Here is an 11,209-nt window from a genome sequence, read left to right on the forward strand (position 1 = left end):
GAAAAGCCCTCATGGGTGCTATCCTCCTGGCAGGAGGTCCCCCGAGGCTCCTGGGCCCAAAATGGAGCGAGACCACCCCAGAGAGTGCCTCTGCTTTCAATTCCTGCTTGTCCTCCCAGAAATCTCCCAGGGGGCTGGGGACGGTGGCTCTCGCCTGTAATCCCAGCACTTTGGGAGGCCAAGGCAGGTGGATTGCCTGAGCTCAGGAGTTCGAGACCAGCCTGGACAACATGGCGAAACCCCATCTCTACCAAAAAATACAAAATATTAGCTGGGCGTGGTGGCGCATGCCTGTGATCCCAGCTACTCAGGAGGCTGAGGCAGGAGAATCACTTGAACCCAGGAAGCAGAGGCTGCAGTGAGCCAAGATCCTGCCACTGCACAACTCCAGACTGGGTGACAGAGTGAGACTCCGTCCCTCCCCCACCCAAAAAAAGAAATGTCCCTGGGAAACCAGGAAGAGAGGGATTTCAAAGCCAGGCAGACTCAGGTTCCAGATGCCGGCTGCATGGCGTGGCCAATTATTCAGTCTCTTCGACGGGAAGAACTGGGATGAGAGGAGCAGTCTCCAAGGGCAGCTGTGGGAAAGAAAAGCAGTGGCATCTGCAGAGCTCTTGGCACAATGCTCAGCATACAGCAGGTGCTTAATAGATGACTCCTCCCCACTCCAACCCCAAGGGCCTGGTGCGGCCTGACTCAGGAGCGAGGTGGGGCCTGGCAGGTGGCAGTGAATGGTCTGCCTGCACACTGTGCCCTCCCGCCCAGCCTGGGCCTGTGAACAAGGCCGGGGTGTCATGCCATGCTCGGCTCCACACATGCTGTCATTACCCAGGGGCTTCTCAGCATGGATTTGTGGAAAATTTAATAAAAGGATATTAAATACCAGCTCCAGACAGCCTGTGATCCGTGCATCTCTTCCGGAGCCTCCCGATTGGGGCATCTGCCGCCAGGCGCTTAGCGACCCCCCCACTTGCATGGGTGATGGGTCCCCTCTCCTCACTCCCCTCTGTCTCTCTCCTGCCTTTGTTTACACCTCCCTGGATCCCAGTCCTTTGGAGGCTGGAGTTGTTAATGTAATTTCCTGCCATGTTCCAGAAAGCCTCTGCCTGGAAACCAGCTCTGAGAACAGAGCTTCTGTAGGAGCCTCTGGACCTAAGAGGTTCCCGATGAGGATGCCCCTTCAGAAGGGCCTTAGTGGCCGGGCGGAACTGGGCATAGGGTCTTGGCTCCTCCTGGGATGCCTGGTGGATAGGGCTGGACTTGACCTCTGGTTTTGTGTAGGTTCTGTAATTCCAACAGGAAGGCCTGTGGAGTAGCTCCTTGGTGGCTCTGAGAGGATGATGAGGGCCGTTGTGAGCTCCCCACTTCTCGGCGCTTGCATGTCACCCGCTTCTGTGCCTCATGATCATTCAGCCCCACCCCAGAGCCTGGAAACGGGGAGGGAGGGAGGTGCTGCCAGAGACCCCTCCTTTCCCAAAGCCACCTGCTTTTCAACACCTGTCTTTCTTTCCTTCACTCACACACTGCTTCGGAGTTCGACTGCGTGTCAAGCTCTTGGTTTCTAGGCCCTGCTTCTTGGGACCTATAAAAGTGTGGATGGGGGCTTTGCTCTGGGGCAGGAGTCTGCAGAGAGCTGGGCATGGGGACTGGCCAGTCCCCTATTATAGGCTGGGGACCTGTTTGCAGCCTTTGTACCTTGCCAATCTGCACGTGCAGGCAAGAGGTGGTTTTGAAGTTGCGCGACCTCCAGTGCGTCAACATAACCTCTGTGCTGTTTTCCTACAAACTAAAGCCCAGAAGCCCTTCCGGCTCCCCCTATGGGGTTGCCCTGATGGTTTAAGACGATAACAGATATGAAAATCCTCTGTAAATGGGAAGGCTTCATCACTCTTGGAACTTAAGATTGCTGTAAAGAGGAGGGCAGTGACCTCCATCAGTATATTAAATTCATTAGGAAATAAACCCGGGGAATGTGTTCCAGTCCTGGGAGAGGATCCTGCTCACTTTGCACAGATCCCCTTGGGCCAGGGATGGGGAAGGCCCTGGAAAGTGAGTTATGGAGCCTAAGGAGACTTTTCTATGGTTTCGGCTGATTCTGTGGATGCCAGAGCCCAGCAGCTGCCCGGCCCCTCCTCGCTCACAGGAGCAGGCGGCGTTGCAGCAGGAGGGATTCAAGGGCGGCCGAGACGGTGGTGACTCAGTTCAGAAATGGGTGGAGAAGATAAATCCCGGGAGGTTGGTGTCTCTGCAGCTGAGAGGTCCACCTGGTGTTCCAACCGGGTGGCAGCATGGGCAGATGCGACTGTGAGGGCGCACCTGTGAGCCGGCCACACACGCTTATGCGTGCAGAGGGGGCGTCCGTGTGGAGTGGGGAATCCCACGTGATGTGGAGACTCAGACACAACACAGAGCAGTGAACAGAGCATGGGATTCAGGGACAGACAGAGCCTCAAACTGGACAGCATTGCTCTGCAGCGAGGCCTGACCCACAGCAGGTACTCAGGAAGGGGGAGTGGCCCTTGAGATCATGACCTGCTCCGTCCCAGCCACCCCCAGGCAATGTCCTCATAGAGCGGCTCCCATCCAGCAGGCGCAAGGGCATGGCTGTGCAGAAAGCTCACCTCTGCCCCTCTCTCCTGCTCCAGAAAAAAAGCAAGGTGCACTACCATGTCGCAGTCATCATCAACTACCTGGGCCACTGTATCTCCCTGGTGGCCCTCCTGGTGGCCTTTGTCCTCTTCCTGCGGCTCAGGTGAGAAGACCCCAGCACTTCGTCCTCTTGTCCCCGGGCCCTAGAGCAGGAGCAGGGTGGAGAAGTGAGAGGAGCAGCTCGAGGTCGGGGTGGGGGTTGCTGGGAGAGGGTGGCAGGGGCTGGCTTATCCGAGAGTCTCAGGTCTCCGGGAACCTCTGGCAGAGCCGCTCTGCCCCCTCCCCAGTAGCTGCTGGAATGGTGGGGAGGGACAAAGCTTGTTTTATGTCACCCACACCCAGGACGGGCTGCACCCATTGGGGTGACCAGGCAGATGGAGCCCTGGAGGTGGGGGCTCCATGGAGTGGTGCCCCATTTCAGGTTCGAAAGTACCTGGGCCCCCGCACTACTGCCAAGGATGCAGGTGGCAGAGCCAGGGATGGGGATGGTTGGGATCAGGAGCCGAGCATCAGGGCTGGAGGCTGGGAGCAAGGCTGACCCCTGTGACTGTCCATCCTGGAATGGCAGGGAGTGGAAGGCACCCCCAGGGGAAGCAGGCATCCCCAGGAAGCCAGCTGCCCTGGTCCATGGAGTGCCAGGCAGAGCCTGGGGCTTTTGTCTGGGTGGGTTGCAGGCAGGAAGGGCTCCATGGGGCATTAGGAGAGCCTTGCTGTCACTTCCCTGTGTGACTTGGCCAGTCAGCCCTACCCTGTGCCTCAGTTTCCTCATCTACACATCTGGGTTGGGGTGATGTGGGTGGCCTGCCCCTTATCCTCTCTCTCCTGTCGCTCCCATCATCCACCTGCCCTGCTGCACCAGGAGCATCCGGTGCCTGCGAAACATCATCCACTGGAACCTCATCTCCGCCTTCATCCTGCGCAACGCCACCTGGTTCGTGGTGCAGCTAACCATGAGCCCTGAGGTCCACCAGAGCAACGTGGTGCGTCCTGGCGGGGGAGCGGGGAGCAGGTCAGGCCAAATCCACGTCAGAGAAGGGGCCCAGGTGGGCCTGTCCTGCAGAGGAGGAGCCCACAGAACAGGAGTGGGATCCCAGGGTGTGCCCCGTCCTGCCTGGGGGAGGCCCAGGGCCAGGGTTTGGTGCCGCCCCTGCCCCTCATCATCATCTTTGGTTGGGGGTGGGGTGGCAGGGCTGGTGCAGGTTGGTGACCGCCGCCTACAACTACTTCCATGTGACCAACTTCTTCTGGATGTTCGGTGAGGGCTGCTACCTGCACACAGCCATCGTGCTCACCTACTCCACCGACCGGCTGCGCAAGTGGATGTTCATCTGCATCGGCTGGGGTGAGCTGGGCAGCCACCTCCCCAGCCTGGGCAGTGGCAGCCACCGTGCTGCCGTCTCCTCACCCAGACTCAGGCCAGAGGGCTGGGGGGCCTGAGGGATGGAGGTCGGGTTGGGGCAGTGGGGTGTGCGCCATAGCCCTCTGCTCCTCTTGGGGGTGGGGGGCAGCAGGAGCACCTTGAAGGAGGTGTGTGAGTTTGAGATCCACCCTGGGTAACCCTAGACCGCCTGGAGCCTGGGCTGCACTGGGGTCCTCCAGGCCCACATCCCCCAGCCCCCACTGAGGGCTCTGTGACAGCCCATCTCTCCCCCAGGTGTGCCCTTCCCCATCATTGTGGCCTGGGCCATTGGGAAGCTGTACTACGACAATGAGAAGTAAGTCACCTCCTTTCCCTTCCTGCCCCCAAGGTTTAGGCTCCCAGCCTAGCTTGGTGACACTCCCAAGGGCCTTGGGCCATGCTGGCTTTCCCCTCAGGACCATGGCTTCTGCATCTATAAAGGGAGGGATCTGGGGGGTTGGACTCATTCAGAGGGTCCCTGCCTGTGCTCTGCCTGGGTGGGACTGGACAAGCAGGATCCAGCCTCCTTTATCTGCCTTGAGCTTACACAGGAAACAGCCTGGAGCCAGACTGCCCAGGTTCAGAATCGTGGCTCCATCATTAAATAGCTGTGTGACCTTGGACGGATTACTGCAGCGTGCCTCACTTTCCTCATCTGTAAAATGGACATATTGCCTCAAAGGGCTGTTGTGGGGTGATATCAGTCCATCTATATTAAGCATTTAGAATCGGACCTGGCACATAGAGCAAATGCTGTATAAATGTGTTCTCGTAATATTAAGACATCTTAATAGAAGAGTCCGTGAATTTAACAGAAGTGGACCTAGATGATCCCAGAGGCTTCTTCCAGCTCTGAAGTTCTTTGGTTCTTTATGAAACGGACTCAGGTGTTTCCAGTCGTGCCTGGAAACTTGATTTCTGCTGCAGTGGTGCTCAGCCTTGGCTCACATTAGAATCACCTGGGATGCTTCGAAAAGTACCAGTGCCCAGGCTTCACCGCCAGAGAGTCAGGTGTAATTAGTCTGGGGTGTGGCCTGGCACCCAGAATTCTTGAAAACTGCCCAGGTGATTCTAATGTGCAGCTAAGATTGAGAACCACTGAGAGAGAGGGGGGCAGAAAAGGTGGACGTGGATGGCAGGGGAGCCCCAGGACCTTGTTTGCCAAACAGGTGTTCCCAGGAACCTATCTGACTGACCTGGCGTCCAAGTGGCCTCCACCACAGTGACAAGCCCTCTCCTCACCCCACGGAGCGGAGGGGGCCTGCATGGCTTCATTGGGCTGACGAAGGAGCCTGGAAGATTATCTTGCATGTTTATGAGGTTGACTCCCTCCTGACTCAGGCTAGCTGAGGCCTTGGGAGGCCGAGGCGGGCGGATCACTTGAGGTCAGGAGTTTGAGACCAGGCTGGCCAACATGGTGAAACCCCATATCTACTAAAAAAAAATACAAAAATTAGCTGGGTGTGGTGGTGCGCACCTGTAGTGCCAGCTACTTGGGAAGGCTGAGGCAAGAGACTCTCTTGAACCCAGGAGGCAGAGGTTGCAGTGAGCCAAGATCGTGCCACTGCTCTCCAGCCTGGGCAACAGAGCGAGACTCCACAAGCCTCAAAAAACAAAGCAAAACAAAAACTGTTTGGGCTAAAGGAGAAAGTGAGTCTGAGCGGCTCTGAAGCCCCACCTGGTGGTGAAAATTCAACACTGCAACAGAGGGGATCTGGGTGTGAGAAAGCAGAAACGAACTTGCAGACCAGAGGCTCAAGGACTGGACCCAGCCCACAGAAGCTGTGTGTGGCCGGCAGGGTGTTTTCTTGAAACTCGATTTTGTAGCCAACCTTTAAAAAATCCAAAGGTTTCGTATACAAATCTCAATTTCTGGCTTATGAGATCTAGCCACTGGGGGTCTTCTTACCCACGAGGACATAAGGGCTTCCAGTTTGGTCCCCACCCACTCCCCAGGCCTCCCTGGAGTTTGCTGGAGGGACACTCAGGAAAATGCAAAGCAATTACGCCCTGCAGCAGGTAGAACCTGTGCAGATGTTCCTCTCAAGGTCGTTCGGGCTGCGACTGGACGGGTTCAGGCTGAGATTGAGAACTGCTGGGTGCCCACTGGGTGACAGGTGTGGTGCCACTCCCACCAGCAGCCCCCCAGAGGACTTGCTGGGCCTCAGCCACAGCCAGGGGACCATGAGGAGGAGCCAAGGATGCAGCTTGCGTATTGAGCCCACGCCCGTTCCCGGCCACTCAGTCTTTCCCACTGTCTGCCTCCTGCCCCGATGCTTGCTTCCAACTTTGCATCTCATCACAGAGGATGCTGTCCATTCTGCAGATGGGACAACTGAGGCTTGGCAGTGGGATCAAGTGACTTGACCTTCTGCCAGGGCTGGAATTGGGACATCTACCTCCTGGCTTCCAGCCCCAGTCCTGTCCTGGCCAAGCACTGTCCCTCCCCATGCCACCGAGGCAGATGCAGATGATGACTCCTCCCCTTTCCTCTGTGGCCTTCTAGGTGCTGGTTTGGCAAAAGGCCTGGGGTGTACACTGACTATATCTACCAGGGCCCCATGATCCTGGTCCTGCTGGTAAGAACCTGGGTAGGGGCAGGAGACAGGGCCCAGTGGGGAGGGGTGATCAATGCCAACCGTGGACAGAAAGGACCCCTCTGCCTAGAGGTGGGGGCCACCCAAGGAGGGGGCATGGGCCAGGGATGTGCAGCTGCTCCTGAGGAGGAGGGAGAACAGCAGGAGCACTGAGGCCAGAGAGGCCAGAACTGAGAAGCCTGGGTCCCCAGCCTCTTGCACACTCCAGCCCGCTGGTGTGCTCAAATTGCAGATCAATTTCATCTTCCTTTTCAATATCGTCCGCATCCTCATGACCAAGCTCCGGGCATCCACCACGTCTGAGACCATTCAGTACAGGTAACCGGGTACCACCTCCCCCAGGCCTCCCCCTGATGAAACCCTGCTCCCCATGCCTCTCACGTGCCAGAGACCTGCCACTCCCTCCCCCGACCTGGCCCTCTGCTGAGCCAGCGGGCAGCCAGTCCTGGGGTGGGCTGTGACTCCAAGCCTCCCCCCCTGCCCCACCCCAGGAAGGCTGTGAAAGCCACTCTGGTGCTGCTGCCCCTCCTGGGCATCACCTACATGCTGTTCTTCGTCAATCCCGGGGAGGATGAGGTCTCCCGGGTCGTCTTCATCTACTTCAACTCCTTCCTGGAATCCTTCCAGGTACAGCCCTGGAGGGGCACACTGGCACCTCCTTGGGTGGGGATTCTCCCAAGCAGACGCCTGGAGGGTAGGAGGCCAGGGAGAAGCAAGGGGCAGCCCAGAGGCTGGGTGGGCAACACCTGTGACCGACCTTTGACGCCTCCTCTCTCCTCCCCAGGGCTTCTTTGTGTCTGTGTTCTACTGTTTCCTCAACAGTGAGGTGAGGACCTGGGGGCCCCGCGGCGGGGCTCAGGGCTGCAAGGCCTGTTGGGGCTGGCGATAGTCTAGAGCCTTCTCCTCCCCTCCCAGGGTTGGCTCTCTCCCTCCCTGTTCCTCCTAGGTCCCTAGGGGGATGCTGCTGGGAGCCCCAGGCCGGCCCCTCCCACCTGTCCACTCCCACAGTGACAGCTCTCTCCTTTGCTCTCAGAGGCCGCTGGCACCAGGCTGGAAGCCAGAGCTCCAGTATCTTTGATGAGCCTGTGACAACCAGGAAGGGCTGAGCCCTGGGCAGGGGATATGTGTGGGTTGAGAGCAGGAAGCCTTGATGGCAAAGGCCATATGGTGCCTTCGTGTGGATTAGAAAAGGGTGCCCCTTCCCCAGGACACTTGAGAAATCTGTTCCGGCAAATATGCAAAGCAGCCATGTTAAGGCTGAGTGCCGTCGCCTCCTGAGGACTTCTGTGTACTCAGCTGACCTGCACAGCCTCTTACCTGCGCAGCTACTCGTGCCGACCCAGGGGAGGGAGGGGGTCCTGAGCCCCAGGCTCAGATGTCCTGCTCCTTCCTGTGCCCACAGGTCCGCTCTGCCATCCGGAAGAGATGGCACCGGTGGCAGGACAAGCACTCGATCCGTGCCCGAGTGGCCCGCGCCATGTCCATCCCCACCTCCCCCACCCGTGTCAGCTTTCACAGCATCAAGCAGTCCACAGCAGTCTGAGCTGGCAGGTCATGGAGCAGCCCCCAAAGAGCTGTGGCTGGGGGGATGATGGCCAGGCTCCCTGACCACCCTGCCTGTGGAGGCGACCTGTTAGGTCTCATGCCCACTCCCCCAGGAGCAGCTGGCACTGACAGCCTGGGGGGCCACTCTCCCCCTGCAGCTGTGCAGGACTGTAGCTCATGAGTGGAAAGTCATCTACAGGACTGGGCCAGTCCCGGGGCCTCTGGCTTCCCTGCCCAGTCCTCCGTGGAGAAGGGACGTGGAAATGAATGGAAATGGGCTGCTAGACACCCACAGCAGCACGCGCGTCCCTCCAAGGCTGTCTTCTCCCAGAGCACAAGAAGTCCAGCCCACTGGGACCTGGGGCTGCCCTCGGCAACTGTGGGGAGGCCGTTTGCTGCCCCGGGGCATCATGGGCAACTCGTGACAGCCTCTGACTCACCACGATGACGCCTCTGGACCTCGGTGATGCCTTCCGACACCACTGGGAACCAAGGGCCCTCGCTCAGGAACCCTGGAGACAGAAGTCAGGTGTCATCGTCAGACGTGTGGCCACAGCACTAGAGTCACCCCCCAGGCCTCCAGAACCTCATTGACACTGTGGCACTGCCACCAGCAATGCCCTGCCTCGCTGCCTTCATCCTGAACATTTACTACCCTGCAGGCCAGGCCAGCTTCCCCTCACTTAACCACAGGCAGTACCCTCACCCCACACCAGTCACCTCCTGCCCCTTTTCCTCTTTTGTGAGAAGAGGGGGCTGGAGGGGGCAGAGTGGCCTGTGAGCAAGAGCCAGGGGTGTCCCAGCCCTGGCCTCTGGGGCAGAGCTTGTAGCCCCGGATGGCCTCTGGGGCAGGACCACTAGCTAAACAAGCCAGGAGAAGGCTTCTGCCCAAGTGGCTCTTGGGACAACATGCTGCTTACACTCTAGGTGTGGACTGGCTACAGCCCCCACTGACCTGCCCATGTCCAGAGGGACTGGACAGCCAGAGCAGGGCTTTGGGGGGCACTAGAAGATGAGGGTATCGGCTGTGAGGCGGGTGGCTGGTATAAATAATAATATTTATCTTTTCAACCAGCATTTGTGAAAGCCTGGATTCCACAGGGGGCTGGATGGAGAGGGTGTCTCACAGAAGTGGGAGCCATTTCCCAGCTTTCAGGGGCTGCTATGTTGCTGGGAAACCTGACCCCACTCTCACCCCGGCAAGGATGGTGCCAGGAGAGCCCCCGAGGGCCAGGAGAGGGGTGAGGGCAGAAGGGAGGGCTTCGAGGAACAGGTGGATCTGGCCAGGGCCCCCTTAGTTAGGGACAGCTTGTTGTGAGGAGGTCAAGTAGAGGGAGAGGAGGACCAGGGTTAAGGATGCAGAGGAGGGACACCATGGGTCAGGGGAAGGAACAAAGGAGACAGGAGTGTGTCCCAGCCCTGGGCAGGAGCTGAGCTGAGGAATGGGAAGCAGAATTAGGGTGCTGGGCCACCGGATAGGCCAGAAATGCAGCTATCTCCGCTTGGGCACCACAAGAGACCATCCCTGAGACCCTGAGGTTTCTTGTGCAAACTCGAGGGAAGGGGAGTACAGAGAGGGCAACAGGGAGTGAAGCCAGGCAAGGAAGGCAGGGGAAAGGGGGGAGGCTAGAGAGGGACACAGTAGCCTGTGAGCAAGAGACAGGTATGTCCCAGCCCTGGCCAGTGCCGCTCTGATGTGGGCAGCACGCTCTTGGGCTCCCCTGCCTGCTGGCTTCAGTGCCCCCAACTCTGAGCTGGAGCTTGTAGCCCTGGGTGGCCTCTGGGGCCGAACCAACATTCCAACACTGTTGCGGGTGCCTGGAGCTCCCTTCCGCTGGGGAAGCCCTCCCTCATCCCACCCAACAGGTGAGGGAGCTGGGGTATTTATCCACCATCTCCCATCAGCTGTGGGTTGAGGGCTGCTCCCAGGGGGACATGAACTCTTCTGCATTCCCACATCAGGCTACAGAGGGCCAGAGCGAGTTCTCAGGCACAGAAACGCGCAGGTGGGTGGAAGCCAGTGTGTGCTGCATTGGAGGGGCAGAGGGTGTGGGTGGAACACCAGAACTCGACACAGGGCCCCACTGAAGCCCGGGCCTTGTCTCTGGGTCTCTCTAACCAGGGAGGAGAGCCCATGGGTGGGGCGTATGTATGCACATGTGCACTTGTGCACCCAGGCGCACACAAGAGCTTGCAGCGTCAGGACACCAGGAACAGACAAAGTCAACGCAGTGCCAGGAGCCCCGCAGCACCTGCTGAGGGAGGGCAGGTTTCACTGGGAAAGGCCTGAGCTCGGGGGTAGCTAAGGATATCCTTGAAGGCCCTGTGGGGTACTCTGCTCTGCCAATTCTCCAAGCTCTGTGCCCTGAAGTAGAGAGATGGGGTGGAGGACCCAGGGAGCACCATGACAGAGGCAGGCTGGAGGCTTCCGGAGCAACTTGGGGGTATTGTGGGAAGTGGAGAGAAGCCAAGTAAAGGGTCCTGGCTGCCTGGAGAGACCAGAAGTGACCTGAGTCTCTGATGGCCACAACGGAGACGGCTTTCCCAAATCTGCCTCTTCACCCAGTGAAGGCAGAGACATGAGAAGGCAAGGCTTTCCCGAGACAATGCCGGTGGGGATGGGATGGGGGGCGCACCCCAGGGGTGGAGGAGCTGAGAGGGTGGGGGTGGGGGGGAGACAGGGAAGGGATGGTACAGACCAGGAAGTGTGCGTAAGCGCAGCCTGGCCGCACCCCGCTTTCCTGCGTGGGCTTCCTGGCAGCTCTCACTGCCAGGCACCTTCTGGGCACCTACTGTGTGCTTAGCACTGTGCTAGGCCTTGGGTGAGAGGGAGATGAGCAGCCACCCCAGGGGGGACCCCCGGTACCCCAAAAAATACAAAGCTCAGAGCCTCTGGCTCTGGAAGGCCACCAAGAGGACAGCTCCAAGACAAGTCTGGGGGTCATCCGAGAAGCTGGAGGCGGAATCCCTGGGCAGGCAGATGGAGCCTGGGGCTCCCCTCCCATTCTGAGGGTGAAGG

General features: G+C 58.9%; 1 protein-coding gene across 5 annotated transcripts in view; it reads left to right on the plus strand.

Annotated features, from left to right (window-relative positions):
- CRHR1 (corticotropin releasing hormone receptor 1) overlaps nucleotides 1-9,267 on the plus strand; it is a 50,979-nt gene extending 41,712 nt beyond the window's left edge. For 4 of the 5 annotated variants that reach the window (XM_003913225.3, XM_031657649.1, XM_017950088.2 and 1 more), the window contains 9 exons: nucleotides 2,646-2,752; nucleotides 3,509-3,629; nucleotides 3,838-3,991; nucleotides 4,304-4,364; nucleotides 6,555-6,627; nucleotides 6,878-6,963; nucleotides 7,137-7,272; nucleotides 7,430-7,471; nucleotides 8,048-9,267. In XM_003913225.3, the coding sequence (XP_003913274.1) occupies nucleotides 2,646-2,752; nucleotides 3,509-3,629; nucleotides 3,838-3,991; nucleotides 4,304-4,364; nucleotides 6,555-6,627; nucleotides 6,878-6,963; nucleotides 7,137-7,272; nucleotides 7,430-7,471; nucleotides 8,048-8,188 (921 nt within the window). In that variant the 3' untranslated portion in view covers nucleotides 8,189-9,267. Of the gene's footprint in view, nucleotides 1-2,645; nucleotides 2,753-2,991; nucleotides 3,079-3,508; nucleotides 3,630-3,837; nucleotides 3,992-4,303; nucleotides 4,365-6,554; nucleotides 6,628-6,877; nucleotides 6,964-7,136; nucleotides 7,273-7,429; nucleotides 7,472-8,047 lie in introns of all 5 variants that reach the window. The other variant, XM_003913227.3, reaches the window with a different exon arrangement.
- Nucleotides 9,268-11,209: the final 1,942 nt, after the last annotated feature.

The sequence above is a fragment of the Papio anubis genome, chromosome 17 (genome assembly GCF_008728515.1).
Source record: "Papio anubis isolate 15944 chromosome 17, Panubis1.0, whole genome shotgun sequence".
Taxonomy (NCBI): Eukaryota; Metazoa; Chordata; class Mammalia; order Primates; family Cercopithecidae; genus Papio; species Papio anubis.